Source organism: Zingiber officinale, chromosome 2B (genome assembly GCF_018446385.1).
Source record: "Zingiber officinale cultivar Zhangliang chromosome 2B, Zo_v1.1, whole genome shotgun sequence".
NCBI lineage: Eukaryota > Viridiplantae > Streptophyta > Magnoliopsida > Zingiberales > Zingiberaceae > Zingiber > Zingiber officinale.
In genome coordinates, this window is record NC_055989.1 from 93095443 (window position 1) to 93113717 (window position 18275).

The 18275-nt window shown below is 35.8% G+C and overlaps 1 protein-coding gene, 1 non-coding gene and 2 pseudogenes across 3 annotated transcripts; 3 read left to right on the forward strand and 1 right to left on the reverse strand.

Moving 5' to 3' along the window:
* Positions 1-5396: 5396 nt before the first annotated feature.
* Positions 5397-8754, reverse strand: LOC122046389 (uncharacterized WD repeat-containing protein C3H5.08c-like). 2 transcript variants are annotated; one of them, XM_042607073.1, is made up of 7 exons: positions 8193-8754; positions 7105-7889; positions 6940-7030; positions 6707-6864; positions 6443-6613; positions 6195-6288; positions 5397-6112 (listed from the first exon to the last, which is right to left on the reverse strand). In XM_042607073.1, exons 2-7 carry the CDS (start codon positions 7828-7830, stop codon positions 5679-5681), a joined length of 1674 nt encoding a protein of 557 aa, XP_042463007.1. In that variant the 5' UTR covers positions 7831-7889; positions 8193-8754; the 3' UTR covers positions 5397-5678. The 2 variants fall into 2 exon arrangements, with proteins under 2 accessions (XP_042463007.1, XP_042463008.1); XM_042607074.1 differs by lacking the exon at positions 8193-8754 and having other exon boundaries at positions 7105-8107.
* A 6747-nt stretch (positions 8755-15501) lies between these two features.
* LOC122049757 lies at positions 15502-15645 on the forward strand (annotated as a pseudogene).
* A 417-nt stretch (positions 15646-16062) lies between these two features.
* Positions 16063-16228, forward strand: LOC122049771 (annotated as a pseudogene).
* A 1078-nt stretch (positions 16229-17306) lies between these two features.
* On the forward strand, positions 17307-17496 carry LOC122049766. Its single transcript, XR_006131031.1, has one exon. It is a non-coding gene; the product is annotated as a U2 spliceosomal RNA (small nuclear RNA).
* The last annotated feature ends 779 nt before the right edge of the window (positions 17497-18275 follow it).

Genomic DNA, 18275 nt, shown 5'->3' on the forward strand with positions numbered 1-18275 from the left:
ACCATAATAAAAAATAATAAAAGTTGGCCAGAAGAAATATTTAGATCAATTTACTAAATCAGGAGTTTCCTAAATCTGCATCTGAGTGCATTCCATTTTGTTTAGGATTTTATTAAGGATAAATATTCTAAAACTCTTATAAACACATTTCATCTACCAACCCCACTCCTCAATATGGTGTCAAAAGATGAATACATTCACCCTCAGCGTCTCCACTAATCCGTCTCAGAGCTAACACGAAGGAGTAAAGGCGAGTACGCTCACTCCCAGCGTCCCCACTAATCCGTCCCAGGGTCAATACGGAGAAGTTAAATCACGGACGACTACTAACTTTTGGAATAGTGCCTACCACATAAGGAAAGCATTTACCTCAACTTTATCGAGATTTGAACTCCATACCTTATGGTGGCAACACCTCATGCGCTAGTCACTAGACCGTTCCGAGAAGACATCCTCTCCTCCATATGAACCATAATTGAGTTGTATTCGTTCCCTCGAGCTGGTGCAATAATTAAGGCATGGAATATTATCACATGGGGTCTTGGAATCGAAATTTGATGTGTTCGAGCATGTCCTTCCTAAGTCTTAGCCACTTGCACTAATGACTAATAATTATCTATGATTTACCTCCTCCGTGATGGCCTCCAGATAGGCTGGCAAAGGCGTTGAGTGAGCGAATCGCCTTTTGCCACATAATTAAATTGTATTATCCTCTATGTTGGCGAGGATGTTGGAGGTCAGCGAATTGCATTTTGCCACATAATTGAGTTGGTATTCCGATGCGTTCGAGCATATCTTTCCTCATGCTTTGGCCACCTGCACCAATAGTTAGTAGTCGTCTGTAACAGGCCACCTCCTCCATATTTGCCTAAGGATGGATTAACGGGGCACTGAAATGAGCGAGTCGCATTTTGCTACATAATTGAGTTGGTACTCAACCGAGGACAAGGTGTCATGATTAAGTCCTCTAGTGATAGATCAGTATTGAGAATTATTATTTTCTCATAACGGACCTAAGAATACTAGCCTCATGGTGCCGACCATGTTAGTCATTGGGACGACAGATTCTACCTTTTACTGTCATAACTGAGTTAGCACTCATGCATGGCTTGTTAATAAAAAGACAGTTTAATTTATGATAAATTGCTTGGTCTCGTGCCCCTCATTTAGAAAGATTTTTCGATTAAAATGTGATTTAACTCTCTCTAGAGTTTATAGAGTCGCTCCGAAGGGATTATTAAAATGACGATTAATATAAATAATAATAATAATAAAGATTATTAAAATGACGATTAATATAAATAATAATAATAAAAAATTAATTTCAGCACTTTTATAAGGATATGAGAATTGTTAAAATAATATCGTCAATTGATTAAAGGATAGACTTATTATTATTATTATTATTATTATTATTATTATTATTATTATTATTAGGTAAGAAACGAGATAAGTACTAAAATAACTCCTTTTGTATGGTAAAAGACGATTCGCTCGTCCTCAGCACCCTCGTCAATCCGTTTTTAGGCCAACACGGAGGATGTAAATCACGGATAGCCACACGGAAGATGTAAATTACGGGTGGCTACTAGCCATTAGTGTAAATGGTCAAGACATAAAGAAGGTTATGTTCAGTCACATTAAATTTTGACCCCAATATCTCATGTAACAATATCTCATGATTTAATTATCGTATCGTACCGTACTGAGAGGATAAAATAACTCCTCTTAATTCCTACTCAAGGGGCGTATTTTGATAAAATGTCCTCGATGAATAGCTTAGTCGGCGGGCTGAAATGATTAATCACGTCACGTCATTTCAATTTGTCTTTCAGTGTCGCATCTAATAATTTTGAAAATAAGGAGCCCAATGGAACTACAACGGTAAAGGGAAGGGAAAAACAACGGCGACAGCGAGGAGCAAAATGAGAAACGGTGGAATTAGATATGCTAAAATGCAATTGCTCTTAAATTAACAAAAAGATCATTACGCGTCCACCGACAGAATGATAGGGCGGAGTGGCAGTTTGGTAATTATACGGTTGGGGCAGGGTCATGAACTCCATCCAGCCTGTCGTGTCCTTCGGACATGATGCCTGATGATGACCAATTGGTTGGGGCAAGTACTCAATTCATTCTGTGTAATCAATACATTCCGTTATATTTATTAATCTGCAATAAAATAAATATTAAAAATGAATTTTAATTCATAATAAAACTTCAAATTATAAATGAAAAAAATTAGTTCACACTGAAAGAAATAAATAATAAATTAGGCCAATTTTGACCGCCGCATGCGGCGGGCGTTGATTGGGAGGCACGAGAGAGCTGGCAGTGCGCCGTCACGTGGAGGGGGAGAGCATGTCGCGATTTATTTATAATTTGTTCTATGCGGGCAAACCATCACGTGGAGGAGATTTTGTCACGATTTATTTATAATTTGTTCTATGTGGGCAACAATAAAGGGTGTCCTAAATTGTGCCAGTGATAAAAAGACGCTACTCTTTTTTTATTTTTTTAACCATTTTATCATATATTATTATTATTATTATTATAAAAACTATTAGTATTATGCGATAGTTATTTTTGAATGAAGGTAAAAATATATTGAGCATGTCAAAATTTTACGAGAGAATTATATAGAAATCTAAATACATGCGTTTAAATTTTTTTAAACAATCTCTTAATATCTGATTCCTGTCCTTCGTACTGCTTCTGATTCCTAGTTTATCAACTAAGATATAACAAATAAGTTCGACTGAGTAGTCTAGCATTATTTAGCCAAGTATCATTAACTTAAAGCTGTTTATCATCTCCAGCGTGGTGCTAAATGTGATATTTATGCACAATCATGCCAGTACTTTCATCCCGTAAAGGCCTAACCATCAAACAGTACAAAAACAAATGTGTTGCATTCTCCTCTTCTTATTGACATAATATACAAAGTTTGCACTCCACATAATCTCACTTTGTTGTTTGCAAGTTATCAAGAAAAGAAATGATGTCGTATGTATGATTTCCAGATCACAGGTGCCCAAGTCTCATTATGCACAGGTGCCCAAGTCTTCATTTCAGCTCACGGTGAAGATTCAACTGAGGGACCGTGCGGTCCATCGAACATGGAGATTTGGTCAATCGAATGATGGATAAATAGCAAGTTGATCGGATCAGATAAGTCTGAGAGGATCAGAGGATTGATTGACCGAACGGTATGGGATTAGTCTACCAAACGAAGATTTTATCCGAAACGACAGCATTTGGACAGGAAGTTGGTTGATTCAGAAGGATCAGTCGACAAATCAAGGAGGATCGGATCAAATTCAATTTGGCTATAAAAAGATGATTCGACCATTAGCTAAACACAATGTTCGTCTACGGCTTACGTGCTTGCGCGGTACTTCGAAAAGCTCTCAACGACGCTCACACACGGCTCCAACGACAACGCCTAAAATACTATTCTAAGTTGTCAGTATAATCATTTTGTTTATTATACTTTCAATTTCATACATTTGTAATCATTCGAAGATTTAGTAGATTATCTATCGAAAACACTCAACGAGTACGGACGTTAGAGTAGGAATCGTCACAAACTTCTAATTAAGTAAAAAATAAAATGTTAACGATTATTTGTTTGACTCTTTATTTCTTTACTTTTTATTGCTCTCAGTTTTTACGAAAAATATAAAAAAAATCATGAACACTATCTACCTCTCTTATACTTTCGATCCAACATGATATTTATGCACAAACATGGTAGTACTTTACCCCATAAAGGCCTAATCATCAAACATTCCCAAAACAAATGTGTTGCATTCTCTTCTACTTGTTGGCACAATACACAAAGTTTGCGTTCCACATAAGTCAATCTGTCTTTTGTTCGCACTTTGTTATTTGCAAGTTATCAAGAAAAGAAATAATGCTTTGGTAGTATGTATGATTTCCAAGTCACAGGTGCCCAAGTCTTCATTATGCATCTTGGTATCATATAGTCATAAGCCTCATTTACACTATGGTTACGCACATTTTCTATATCAAACCACGATTGTAGAAGACACCTAACCTATTGTGTAGAGTCTATTGAAATTCAGATCTGAACACGGATTTGGCTCAGTCGCTTAAGAAGAGGGTGGTTGTCCGCCGGCTTCACCATCCATTTCCACACACCAACACTTTGAAAGTATTGGTGATGAACTCACTTCGCCCACATGGAGTCTTTCTTTCTATAAATGTTCCATAAAGACTTGGAAAATAGTGTAGAATTCTAGGACCATAAATCCCTCAATTTGTATCCCCCTTCATCCCTAGCCAAGTACATTATTGCCTGAAAAATAGATAGATACTTAGACGAGCGACATATTGCATAGATTTTCAAAAGTAATATTCGATAGTTATTATAACGTCTAATAACTATCAAGTAATTGTTAAGATATTATTCCTTACTTTCTCATGATTAACTACTATAATTTGTAGAAGTTTCTACTTAACTATTACAATACGTAACAGTTAATTAAATACTCTGTAGTGTTGTAGCATTTATTTAATAGCTCCTATGACTATTTTAAAATTAAATCATTTTAATTAAGTTGATAAAGAGTAGGTTAATATAGTGGTATTTAGAATTCAAGAATTTGATAGAGTAGCAGTTGTTATAATACTACAATATCATTATATTATATTATGTTATGTATTATAGCAGCTAAAAAATTAATTTCCACACCTACAAGCTAAAACATTATAACGCTCATGTCAAATACTTTTCATCATCGATCCCACAGTAAAATAAAGAGAGATAAATTAGGTACTAAGTATCCCTTAAATAGGAGGATTATTTATCATAGCTACGACTAAAATCTATTGATGTAAGTTCTACCATTTGAATACCGACTCAGTTACGCTCTAGGGGTAAATCTACATGGTGTAAAAAAATGATAATTTTAATATCTCATTGACTATCTCTAGGGTGATCAGTATGGTCCTATAGAATTTTTCCACTTGCTATCAGGGTAAATCGAAAAGTGCTCACGGTAGGCAGTCCAGAAACCCAACATCTTTTAGTCGCGTGCCTCATTTAAAAAAAAAATTCTATAAATATACTATATCTGAAGATCGAATCGTGAGTGTCTGAAAGATAATATAAATATTCTACTATGACACCATAGACCCGGAAACTTAATATCTACATGGTGTAGTACTTAGTTGTAGTTTCTACTTCAACACTAAAATAAGGATTATTTTTAAAATAAAGCATCAAATGAAACTTATTTACATAATTTAAGGTGTCTATTTAATTTTTCCCTATATATTTCGTTATAACAAACATAAATCTTGCTATTGATTGTGATTATGTTTACTTGGACAGAGAAAAAATATATATCTAAATCGACCACGATAATCACGGCCTTAATTACACGGTATACAAATCAGTTCCCTTAACAACGGGCAAAAAATAAAAAAAAAAAAGAAAAAGAATCCTGCCAAGATAATCTAACGAAGTTTACCATTCCACAGATGACGACAAAAGTAGAACTTCTTGCCCGACCTCACTCAGTACCATCCATGGCACTGGAAAACTGTCGACTAGAGCCGAGAAAGACGACGAAGAATCCATTGTTCGGCAGGGAAAAACGAACCCAAATCTGGAAATAAACAACCATGCCAAGCAGTACTGCCTTCGTTATCTAAACAATCTGCGGCAATCTGCGGTAGCTGAACAATCTGATCATTCCATCGCAGCCTCCGGTAGCAACGGCCAGACAGTGTTCAGTGACTGCAGCGAGTTTCTCCTCCGGCCATGTCGCCGAAGCACTCGCAGCGCCGGCAGCACTGGAACGTAAACAGGATCCGAGAGAAAACAAACTTTGGTTCCGGCATTTAGCGAGTGGAATGGAATTAGAAGGCGTGTTGCTCTCGTGCGAAGCAGTAACCCATGGAACAGCCACTGTCACACCTTCAGAAAAGAAATGCTCGGCCTTGGTGGCCTTTTTGAACCGAATGCCCATGCTACTGCAGTATTCCCTGATGCAGATGTTCGATTTCTCGCCGACTGAAACGATGTGCCGGCCATCAGCCGTGAAGGATGCGGTTGCATGGTTCTTTCTAGATTTCCAGGTTCCTGCATGACCAAGCAGACTAATAAGAAGATCATAAGTAAGAAAAGAAGAAGAACAAAACAAATTAAAGCAGTGCTTCCTCACCTCCAAATTTCTGTACAATTTTAGATCCATCAAAAATACGAACTTTAGAGTCGAGTGATGTGATCATGATCCTGTCAGAGTCTCCAGGGCAGAACTGTTGGAAGAACAAGTTCGACAAATTAAGATATCTACAGAATCGACCATTGATAAAAATTAACACCACAATTGTGCTGATTTTATGATTTATACAACACTAATGTGGTATTGATTTTCAAAATACAACGCTAAAAATTAGATGTATATTGTACCTGCAAACCAGTTATTTGTTTGCCAGGCGACTTGCTTTTACCCCACACATAGAGTTGTCTGTCCAACTCCAGATCGGCCATGGCTGGTGATGAAAGATTAGTGCTGGTGGCTGAAGTACCTGAACAGACATAGAAGAGGCAGTTTCCAGAAAGAGTTCCAACAGCAAAACCCTGCTCGAGTAAAAAGAAATAGTGGATAAGATGAGAAAAAAAACTTGTTGAGAATAAACAGTCGTAGTCTATCGAGCATATATATATATATACCTTTCCATCAGCTTGGTAAGATATGGCTGTTATAATGTTCCTTGTGTCAACCCAATCAACCACTATATTCTCGTCGACGCTCCATATGCGCACTTTTCTATCCACTGAGCCAGTGATGAAGTACGCATCGTCCAGAGGATGGAACTGAATGCAGGTCACTGTTCCATGCAATTCCTCTTCATATTAAATCAGTTCATACTGTAATAATAATAGCCCTTTTCTCAGGAACGTACCATAATCGTTGTGGTAGAACACTTTAACGCAGCTCTTGCAGCCAGTTTTCCACATTCGAACAGTTTTGTCCTTGGATGTTGAAAGAAGATACTGCATGAAAGTTGTGCGTGTTTATCTTCAACCTAGGAACAAAGTAATATGATTTTTAAGGACGGCAAGCTTACATTAGACCTAGACCATGACAGGTCCAAGATGTCGCTGGTATGCCCAAAATATTCATGCAGTGGAACTCCCTCAACGTTAAGATCATCGAGTTCTCTGACCCGCCATACCCGAACAACAGAGTCTTCACCACCAGTGGCCAGATACATCCCACAGGGGCTCAACTTCATGGTCCTGATCAGACCTTTGTGTGCAGCAATTTCCTGTACCATGCGAAATCCTGTGATCTCTGTGCTATCATGGAAGCTTACTTTCTTCTTTGTCGACAAGCTCGCCCACCATCTTTTTCTTCGGTTTGTGTTTCCTTTCACAGCTTTATCAGTGTGCACGCCACCAGGCATGCATGCCCTATTTGAGCCAAGTTCAGCCAGCATCGTCGTTTCTGTTCCTTCAGTCTTCATAGAAATGGAATGATCCTCTCCACTGTCGACAGGGATCTCCATTTGCTGCAGTGAAACATTCGTTCCTACTTTTGGTTCTTCGGGGCATCCTGTTTCCGTCGAGAATAGTTTGTCGAAGCCTGTTTCGCGTAAGAATTTCTGACATCTTTCATGAACAGCCGACAATTCTGTTGCCCAAAATTCCTTAGAAATCTTCTCGTCCAGGTAAGATGTGGATGGTTCAGAGTCCAAAGAAGTCTCGAGGAAGTCGAATGAGTCGAAGAAGATGTCTTCTCTGCCATCATGAAGCTCGAAATCTCTAATGGAAATTTGATCACGAGGCGACATTTTCGATGTTCGACCTCTCTGTCTTCTCGAGTTTCTGTTTAATTTTCCTAGTGTAAAATCTGCGGCGCATTGTCAAAGGAGAAACAAAGTTAGGAAATTTCTTGGATAAAATAAGAAAGAAAGTGTCCAATAAACTGCAAAAGATATAAATTCAACGAAGGATTTGCAGAGAGAATAATGCATTAAAAGCTCTGGATTTTCTCTCTCCCCTGCAAACTGCTCAAAATGGAAGGGAGAAGAAAGACTCTCGAAACCTCCACAAAATGGACGCCAAATATCAAAATTCTCACGCTAAATCTCCGCGACACTCGCCAGAAGAACAGAAAGATTTCCACAATCTAATCACCAAGGAAATCACGAACCTGGAGGCGGATGAAATCAGTCGACGCAGACTATCCGTTTTAAAACAGAGCAGAATACCTCAGCTGAAGAAGAAGGAGAAGAAGAAGGAGAGGTGGCAAATTTGACTTGCCTTGCCAAAGCAACTGCTACTTATAAATGGGAGGGAGGTTTGCCTCCATTATTATCAAGGCTAACCTGGCCACCTTCTCCCGAGGCCACGCCTGCACTCTCTCCCTCCATTGCTTTGATTCCCAAAAGCTAAGTTGCAGTATTCTATTGCCCTCCGCTTCGCTTGCACGTACGCCTACCACGCTATCGAGCATAAACAATGGACAACCTTTTTGGCTGGAATCCAAGTCAATCGATCCTCTTTGCTCGCTCCCCAACGCCCTTAGGATTCGCATTGTGTGCTTGACTCGGAGAACTTTTTCCATTCATCCGCTGGCTTATCTCACTGCTTCTGTCACAGGCCTGACCAACTCCGGTATACTGGGGACAGACGCAGTTAGGTGAGCTAGCTGCCTGAATTGTAGGCAGCCACCAAACGCTCGCATCATTGAGCTTCATCGGCCATCAGAATCAGTGCCCGCGTAGGCAACCAAGCTAGCAAGGTGTCTATATCAGCGACGTGGGCTGTCCCAGTCCAGTCCCTGGTCCTTAAATTTAGGAAAGCTACAATTATATTGCAGTTGGTGGTGCTTGAATAGTTGATCTCTCTCTCTCTCCCTCCCCCCTTCCTTGCCTGTTCTATAGAGCTTTTTGTGCAAGCTGTTGATCGTTGACTGCGTGATGTAAAATGAAATTCTAAATTTTGAAGGCTTTGTTCGTCAGACTTCTCGCCGGAATTTGAAACAAATGTAAGATAAGTACGGTCCCAATAAGAGCAATGACTCCGCCGCGGCGCCGTCCAGTTTGCAGGGAGCAACAAGAACGATCGACTTGTTTCTGCAGTAATATGAAAAATATTCTTAAGCCCAATTTCTTTTGGTATTTCTATGTTTTAAAAGCTCAAAATTAACAATATTTTTTATTTTAATTTAATTTTATAATTTTGGTAAGAGTTCTAAGTATTTGATATAGGAGGATCTGAAAATTGTAAATCCCTTTAGGATAATTTTTTTTTAAATTTTGAGTTGGTTAAGAATTTTTTGTTTATGTTCTTTGGATCTTAGGATTTTGGATTATTTAAATAATTATTTAATTAATGTTAGAGAAAAAATTTTAAATTAATAATATTTTTTTGATAATGTCGTTTACTTTTTTATTTCTTAGTAATTTTTTGGAATCAATATATTTTAAATATTACTCCCAGTATTTATGTATGAATCAATAGAATTAATATAGAAAGTAAGATAATCGTTATTCCATCCAACATATTTTAGAAAGATAAAAAGATCAATAAAAAAATGATTATATTATATGAAATTGAATATTTAATTATGACAGAAGTAAATATAAAAATAATAAAAAATAAAGAATATAATTTAGTCAGTATAATAGAGAAAGTAAGTGATGCGGCGATAAATGGGAGTCCACGACCACATGTCACGGGTCAATTGACACCGTGTCGATCAAAATCAAGACGGTAAATATCAGGGCTTATAGAAAGAGTCTCGGCCAAAGGTGGCTATTTGGTTTGCCCGGTCGGAAAAGAAGTGGTTGAGTGGATCACCTGGCCGATCGGACGAATGGACAAATCCGTAGCCGGTTGTTTCGGTCGGCAGAAAAACGAGCCGCTCGGATCGCCCGTCGATAGAAAGCGAGCCGCTCGAACTGCTCGTCTAGCTGAGAATGACATTACACAGGAGGAGACGATAAAACAAAAAAGAATACTCCGTCTACTATCATTAAATATGAAGAAGCCAAGACCAAGAAGAACACTCCATTTATCATTAATGCGCAGAAGTCAAGACAAAAAAACCTTACTTTGGCAATTAATATCATTAAATAAGGGCAGATGAACGATCACAAAGAAATGTATAAAATGATACTCCAGGTATAAAGAAGGGCAAGATTCATCTATTTCTCAAATACTCGTTCTCTTCCTGATTCTAACTTGAGCATCGGAGGGCCAACGTTAGGGACTCCTTCCCTAGTTTGGTTTTGTTTTGTAGGATTGAGATCTTCATCCCGTCAATAGTCACACTGGCGGAGCCAGCCCGGGTAATCTACCCGGGCTGTGGGCTACGCTTATACCATCACCCGAGCTGCTCTCTCCTTCTCTTTCGTTTGCTTTCTTTCTCTCAAGATAAACTTAAGTTTTTTTTTTCTTATTGACGGTCGTTAGTTACCCGAGCTACAACCCGGGTAGCTTAGAATGTGGCTCCGCCCTTGAATAGTCACCCCATCCACGACTTTCCAGAATTCCTTCGTTCGGACAGGATCAGTAAGAATTATACTTAATAATAAAAACTCTAAGAGATGAATTAAGATATATTTAGACGATCAATAAATATTAATAAATATTTTGATAATTTAAGGATTTAATTATTTGAACCGATTAATCCTTGAGGTGACTGATTTAGTCCTATGAAAATTTTTCATAGATTATCATGGTAAATTGAGAAGTACTCGCGGATGTCCATCCAAATGATAAACGTTCTTAGGTTTATCATCCTATTAGAAAAAATCCTTACAATGCATCGTAGAATTTAAATTTTAGATATTTAATTAATAATGATAGAATATGATAAGGATATAATGGAGGATGAAGTCAAATGTCATAAGATCTTATAGTCTACTCTTCGAAAAGAAATCCAAAGTTGACAAGGACACCTATTCTTTATAAATAAAGAACAATTTCATAGGGGTTTAGCATTCAAAATTTGAACAAGTTGGATGAGTTGGGACATCTCCAATGTCTTCCTCCTCGCATTATTTTCCTTTCTTATTTTCCATATTATATTATTGTATATGGTGTTTAGCATTGAAAAACCTTTTGATAGATTTCCATATTAATGTCTCAACAATAGATACAATAATTGATTGTAAAACTAAGTTTACCTTTTAGCTCTATTTATTTAATATGACACAAACTTCAACAAAAAATCCTAATATATGAAGAAGTTAATTTTATATATATAGCTTGCTGAAAACTGCAACGCAATTATTTGAATGTAAGACTTCAGTTTACTAGTATTATAGAAACCCAGAGCTACTTGTTTAATGCATGCATGAATCATATTAGCCTTATTAAATGTGACCTCGTATCTCTTCACAGATCATGGTAAGAAAACACTTTCCCCTTCAGTTTTCATCCGATCTTAATTAACTAGCATTAACCGTTTGCCTCAATAAAGTCAACTGAGTTAAGCATGTAAAATTATGAAATTCAAATACAATTTTGCCGGAAGGAATAAAATCAGAAATAAGTGTGCCAAATATTTAAAAATTAAATAAGTCTTTTGAGAATTTCATACCTTTAAATGCGCCCTTGATTAATTGTCCTTATATCTTTAAACATCAAATGAACAGATGGGTTTAGAACTTTGTTAGTCAGAATTGTCAGATACAAACTTTCAACTTGCATCCCAAGTTGCACATCTCTTTTACAACTAAACATATCTTTTAGCTCTGACAAGATGTATTAGAATATGTTCTTAATACAAGTGGTGGAACTTTTCATGCTTAATTATATTATCCCTATGTATGATCTATAATAATGGAACGCAGCAAAGTTTTTCACTAAAGTCTTTGATTCAAGCATATCATCTGTGGTGTAAAAGGTGAGTCCTTTATCGTTGACTCCACAACTAAATGAAAAGAGATAAATTGGAGTATCCATCTTAGGTGGGAGGATCATTTAAATCTATGAGAATGAATTCCATGGGAATAACTCTTACTCTTGTGGTGCAAATCTACCATCCGAATACCAACTCGGCTATTTCCGTGGAGGCTCCAAGCATATTATCTATGGTTGTTGAGGCGGTTTAGATATTAGGTAGCTGCTAAGGTTGCATTTGGGCGGACTGACTAGGTTTGACAAAGCAGCCATGTTGAGCAAATAATTAAGTTAGGCTAGTTGGACTAAAACAGTCATTTGGGCTTGATGGATCAATCGAGCTGAGGGGATTGATTAAGTCGAATCAAATAGCTAGGTTGAGGCAACTGGCTGAGCCAAATAAACCATTAAGGTTAAGTGAGTTAAACAAACAAGATGTGATGAGTAGTGCATGTTGAGATCCGTGACATCGTTAGGGGGATGAATAGTGATTTTTTGCAACAAGGCAGATCGAGCAAATGGATCGAGCCAAATGGGTTGGTTGGGTTAGCCAGGATGCACGAGATGGGTCAATTCAAACTAAGTGAATTGTTTGTGGATTGCTTGGATGCATTAGTCAAGTTGATCGAATCAAGTAAATCAACCAAATAAGCAATGCAAGTTGGTCAAGTCGAGCAAGTTGGTTGAGCGATAACGGGCAAGTTGGGTTAGTTGACTTATAAGTTGGCAAATAGGTTGAGCTAGACAAGTCGGTGGAGCTAATCGAGGTAGGTTAAGTAGTTGGGTGAATCGAACTGCTCGGGCATGCTATTGATCTGACTGGGAATGCTATTATAAGTTATAACTTAAAATGGTCAAAAGAACTAGAGAAACAACAAAACAACAACAGATTGAAGAAGAAGTTAAATTGACAGGAAATGTGTGGGAAAGAAATTAGATATCATGGCAGGAAATCCATGGCTGTACATGCACGTTGTTTAATGGATTCCGTGCGAAACAGATCGAGAGTGGGTGGGATTCATTCATCCGAAGCGCAGGGAGGGGATATATAATGGGATATAGAGGATCATGTGCGCACATGCTAATTATAATTATATCTAGTAGATTAATTTATATGCTAGCTATTTGGATTAATTTGAGTTAATTAGGAGCAGACCACAAATATAATGCTTTAGTTGATGGCAATCATGCACGTCGTACCATAAACAATGTATTGTTTTGATGATTATCGGTATGATTTAATTGCTCTACGTTCCAAATCTCTAAACTTTTTTTTTTTTTGATATTTTCTCATGACTGTAGTAATTTTTATATATCTATATATATTTTAGATTGGTTGATTATTTATCATTACTATCCAACTTTTATTATTTACTATTTTATAAAGAATTGTAACTTTTACTAACTAATTTTGATGAACCCAAAAATTAAATTATATTAATATCTTTTTTTCTATTATTTAATATTAATATCTTTTTTTATTAATACCGAAAATAATTTTAAGATTTATTAGTATTTCAATAAATCTATCAAAGTGATCTAGAGTTTAAAATTCAACTACGACATGTTATTAGTAATTTTCTCATTAATCAATCAAGGATCTAAAGTTCAAGAGTCAGTTACTGCGTATTATTGAGAATTTTTCTCATTAATCAATTAGAAATTTAGAGTTATCTTTAATCTCATATCTTAAAATTGACAAACTGCGAGTAGAGAAACTTCTATAAATACCTTGGGTCGGCAATATTAGAAAACATACTTTTCTTGCCTTTTTGGATAAGATGAAGTATGATATTAAATTAATTTTTAATAAATGGGAGTTCGTTACAATAACTTATTGTTGAGATTCTAGCATTATACTATTGCATGGGTCTACTGGCGCATCCTTACTAAATTTATGAGCGACCTTTTGGCTATGATTAAGTATAGTATTTATTCTTATCAATTAAATTTTTATGAAGGAGAGTCTATTACATGCATGCGTTCATGTATTATATCACACACGTAATGAGGGGTGGAGCCAAGTATAGCTTTAGTGGGGTAGTTGCCTCACCTCAAATTTTTGTAAGTACCCCTAGAGGTGTATAAAATTATAAAAATATTAGAGTCTTGCCCAAAATAAAATTACGTTAATGTCTTTTTTTCTAGTCACATCGAAAATAATTCTAAGGTTTATTAATAATTTTCACAAACGCATCAATCAGTGATCTAGAATTTGAAACTCAGTTGCGTTGCATATTATTGAGAATTTTTCTTATTAATCAATTAAAAATCGAGTTCTCTTTAGTCCAACATCTTAGGGGGTGTTTGGTTCTTTCCTAGGAATAGGAATGAATGAGAATCAGCTGCGTTGCATATTATTGAGAATTTTTCTTATTAATCAATTAAAAATTGAGTTCTCTTTAGTCCAACATCTTAGGGGGCGTTTGGTTCTTTCTTAGGAATAGGAATGAAAGAGAATCATTGTATTGTGGAATGAGAATGAGTATGAGCATGAATATCACTCTGAAAAGTAATGTTTGGTTAGTTATATATTTTCTATCGGAATAAATCAAAATTTCCTTTTTTACCCTTAAAGGAAAATAAGAGAAAAATTTAGATGTGAGAGAAAGATGAATGTGAGAGAAAAATATGATGAAAGAGAATGATGAGAGAGAAAGTATGATGAGAAAGAATTAAGAGAGAGAAAGTGTAATGAGAGAAAATGAGAAAAGAGAGTGTGATAGGAGAGAGCATGATGAGAGAGAAAATATGATGTGAGAGAAAGTATGATGGGAGAGGATGAAGAGAGAGAAAATGTAATGAGAAAAAATGAGGAGAGAGAGTGTGATGAGAGAGATTGAGGAGAGAGAAAGTATGGTGAGAGAGAAAGTGTGATGAGAAAAAAATAGAACAGTGAGTGTGATGGGAGAGATTGAAGAAAGAGAAAATATGATGAGGAAGAAAGTATGATGAGAGAGAAAGTGTCTTGAGGAAAAAAAAGGAGGGAGTGTGACAAGAGAGATTGAGGAGAGAGAAAGTGTGATGAGTGCAAAAGTGTGATGGGAAAAAAAGAGAAAATAGAGTGATGGGAGAGATTGAGGAGAGAGAAAGTATGATGAGAAAAAAGAAGGAAGATAGTGCGATGGAAGAGATTGAGGAGAGAGAAAGTGTAATGAGAAAAAAGAGAAAGAGAGTGTGATAGGAGAGATTAAGGAGAGAGAAAGTGTGTGATAAAATGATGAGAGAGAAAATATGATGAGAGAGAACAAGGAGAGAAGTGATATGAAAGAAAAAATAAATAAATATATTTTGATATTTGATATTAAGGGAGAAAATTTAGTTTTAGGTCAAGGGTATTTTTGGATTAAGAGAATATTTTGATTGATGAAAATATGATAACGACTCATTGAAGGGGAGGTACATGGGAATGAGTTATTACTCAATTTCAAGGATTCATTCCCTTATTTGTATTCTTATTCCTATAATCCAAACATTAACAATGTCAATCAATAATTCTCATTCCCATTCCCCACTTTTATTCCCCTAAACCAAATGCCCTCTTAGAATTAGTAACATTACGAGCAGAGAATCTTCTATAAATATCTTCTATCGGCGATGTTAGAAACATACTTTTCTTGACTTTTTGGCTAAAATCAAGTATGATATTAAATTAATTTTTAATAAGTAGGAGTCTGTTACATTAGCTTTCTGCTTAGATTCTCGAGTGTCACCCTAGCATTGCACTATTGCATGGGTCTGACACACCTAGAGCCGTCAATTTAGGTTGTGCATATCAGATTGGCTTGCCCCGCCAAATAATTTAAGCGAGTTAATTTGAAATTTTATCAACCCAAGTTTGTCGCGAGCTAACCCGCTTAGGCCCGCGACCCGTGCGGGTCAGCCCGAGACGGGCTTGGGTTGGCCCGCGGGTTGAAAATCACATGTAAGCTAAGTTTTATGCCAATTTATTATCTTTCTTTGTTATAATTTTGAAATAAAAATAGTACTTTTCATCCCACATAAGTACTTGTGTATGTTCATTTATACTTAAAATACATGTTTATGGATACATTTGACTAATGAAACCTTTCCAAAGTAAAACGTTGAAGATATGAAATATTTTTTAATTTTGTTTAAAAAATTGATGGGCCTGCGAGTTGACCCGCCAAACCCACAATCCCCCTTGGATTGAGTTGGACCTTTTGGATAAGATTAAGTGAGTATTTGTTCTTATCAGTTTAATATCTGATATAAATAATAAAATTAATTTTTTATGAAGGAGAGTTTGTTACCCGCGCGTATTCATATATTATATTACACATGCAACCAGGGGTGGAGCCATGCATAGTCAATTTTTTATAAGTACCTAGGGCTGTAAATGAACCAAGTGTTCGTGAACAAGCTTGGTGTTCGGCTTGGTAAGAGTTTGTTTATGTTCGTTCAATATACATTAGATTAATTAAACAAACAAGCTTGAACAGCTCGTTAAGCTAAACAAACAAGCTTGAACACATATGTGTTCAGCTCGTTAACGTTCGTGAACAATGTTCGTGAACAACGTTCGTGAACAATGTTCATAATATTTAATAAAATTCTTTTCAATATGCTAAATAAAATAAAATAAAATAAATAAATAAATTTAAATTATCAATCTTAATAACCAATCAAACAATTAAAAGTTTCAAACAATCAAACAAGCTTGAATTGAGAGCTTGATAACATCTAAACAAACCAAGCTCGAACCAAGCTCAAGCCAAGCTTGAATTGAGAGCTTGATAACATCTAAACGAACCAAGCTCAAGCCAAGTTTCAAACAAGCTCAAGCTCATAAAAAATAAACCAAGCCAAGCTTGAACACTCATTTCAAAAGCTTGGTTCATTTTAAGCTCGGCTCGGCTCGGCTCGGTTATCTTATCAAACAAGCTTGAACACCCTAAAGCTCGGCTCGGCTCGGCTCGGCTTGCTTACAGCCCTATAAGTACCTCAAGAGGTGTATAAAATTATAAAAATATTAGTCTTGCCCAAAATAAAATTACATTAATGTCTTTTTTTCTATTCACATCAAAAATAATTCTAAGATTTATTAGTAATTTTTACAAATGCATCAATCAGTAATCTAGAGTTCGAAACTCAACTGCGACGTATTATTGGGATTTTTTTCTCATTAATTAACCAGGAATCTAAAGTTCGAGACTCAGTTACTGCGTATTATTGAGATTTTTCTTATTAATCAATTAGAAATCTAGAGTTATCTTTAGTTCCATATCTTAGAATTGGTAACACTGCGAGCAACTTCTATAAATACCTTGGGTCGACGATGTTATAAAACATACTTTTCTTGGCTTTTTTCTGTTACAGTAGCTTGTTGTTTACATTTTAGAGTGTTACCCTAACATTGCACTATTGCATAGGTCTAGCGCACCCTTATCAAATTTATAGGCGACATTTTTGCTAAAATTAAGTGTAGTATTTATTCTTATCAGTTTAATATCTGATATAAAGAATTAAATTAATTTTGTATGAAGGAGAGTCTATTATTCACACGTGTTCATGTATTATATTATACATGCAACCAAGGACGGAGCTACGTATATAGCTTTGGTGGGAGAGATGCCCCATCTCAATTTTTTACAAGTACCCCTAGAGGTATATAAAATTATAAAAATATTAGAATTTTACCTCCACTAAAATAAATAAAAGTAGGGGCAATACATTTTTTATAAGATAATTCTTCTTTTCTCTAAGACGTGTGTACACAATTGCTAGTGCTAGTATGTATAATGCACCTATCAATATTAATCTAATACATTTACATTTTTATTATAATTTTAATAAATTATAATGTTTTTTGATTTATTAGAGTCCAACTCGATTTACCATTCAGACCCAATTAAATTGAATTTTGATAGATTAAATTTAACAATTTATTTTATTATTAATTAAAATAAATGCATCCTTTTGAACAGAAGCGAATGGGCTGATGGCAAAGGCAAACAAATTGGACCATTTTTCCTCCGGGCCGACGGGCATGCGATATGAGATGTGGTTCAGGGAAGTAGCAGGCAGGATGGAAGGGACTACTGATCAGGGGATTTGTCTAGCTCCTTAACATCAGTTCCACATAAACCATCAGTTCAATAATAAAATAATTATATATTATAATTATCTATCTATTTTGATATTTCATCTAGGCTTTTATAAACTTATTGTTTGTGTTGATTTGTGACATCCATAGATGGTAGAATTATGATCCGTAGAGTCAATTGTAGATTAGAATGTCGAAATTAGATCGTGTAGAATTGTATGATGTTACCAAAACCTTTAAAATTATTTTATGATATATAATTAATAATTTAAAAAGTATCTAAAAAATTCAATTACATATATATATATTATATAT

Coding starts and splice junctions, on each gene's coding strand:
- LOC122046389 (XM_042607073.1), bottom strand. CDS start 7,830: ATGTCGCCTCGTGATCAAATTTCCATTAGAGATTTCGAGCTTCATGAT. Junction 6,865..6,939: donor GTTCTACCACAACGATTATG/GTACGTTCCTGA, acceptor TGCATGGAACAG/TGACCTGCATTCAGTTCCAT. Junction 6,614..6,706: donor CTTACCAAGCTGATGGAAAG/GTATATATATAT, acceptor TTACTCGAGCAG/GGTTTTGCTGTTGGAACTCT.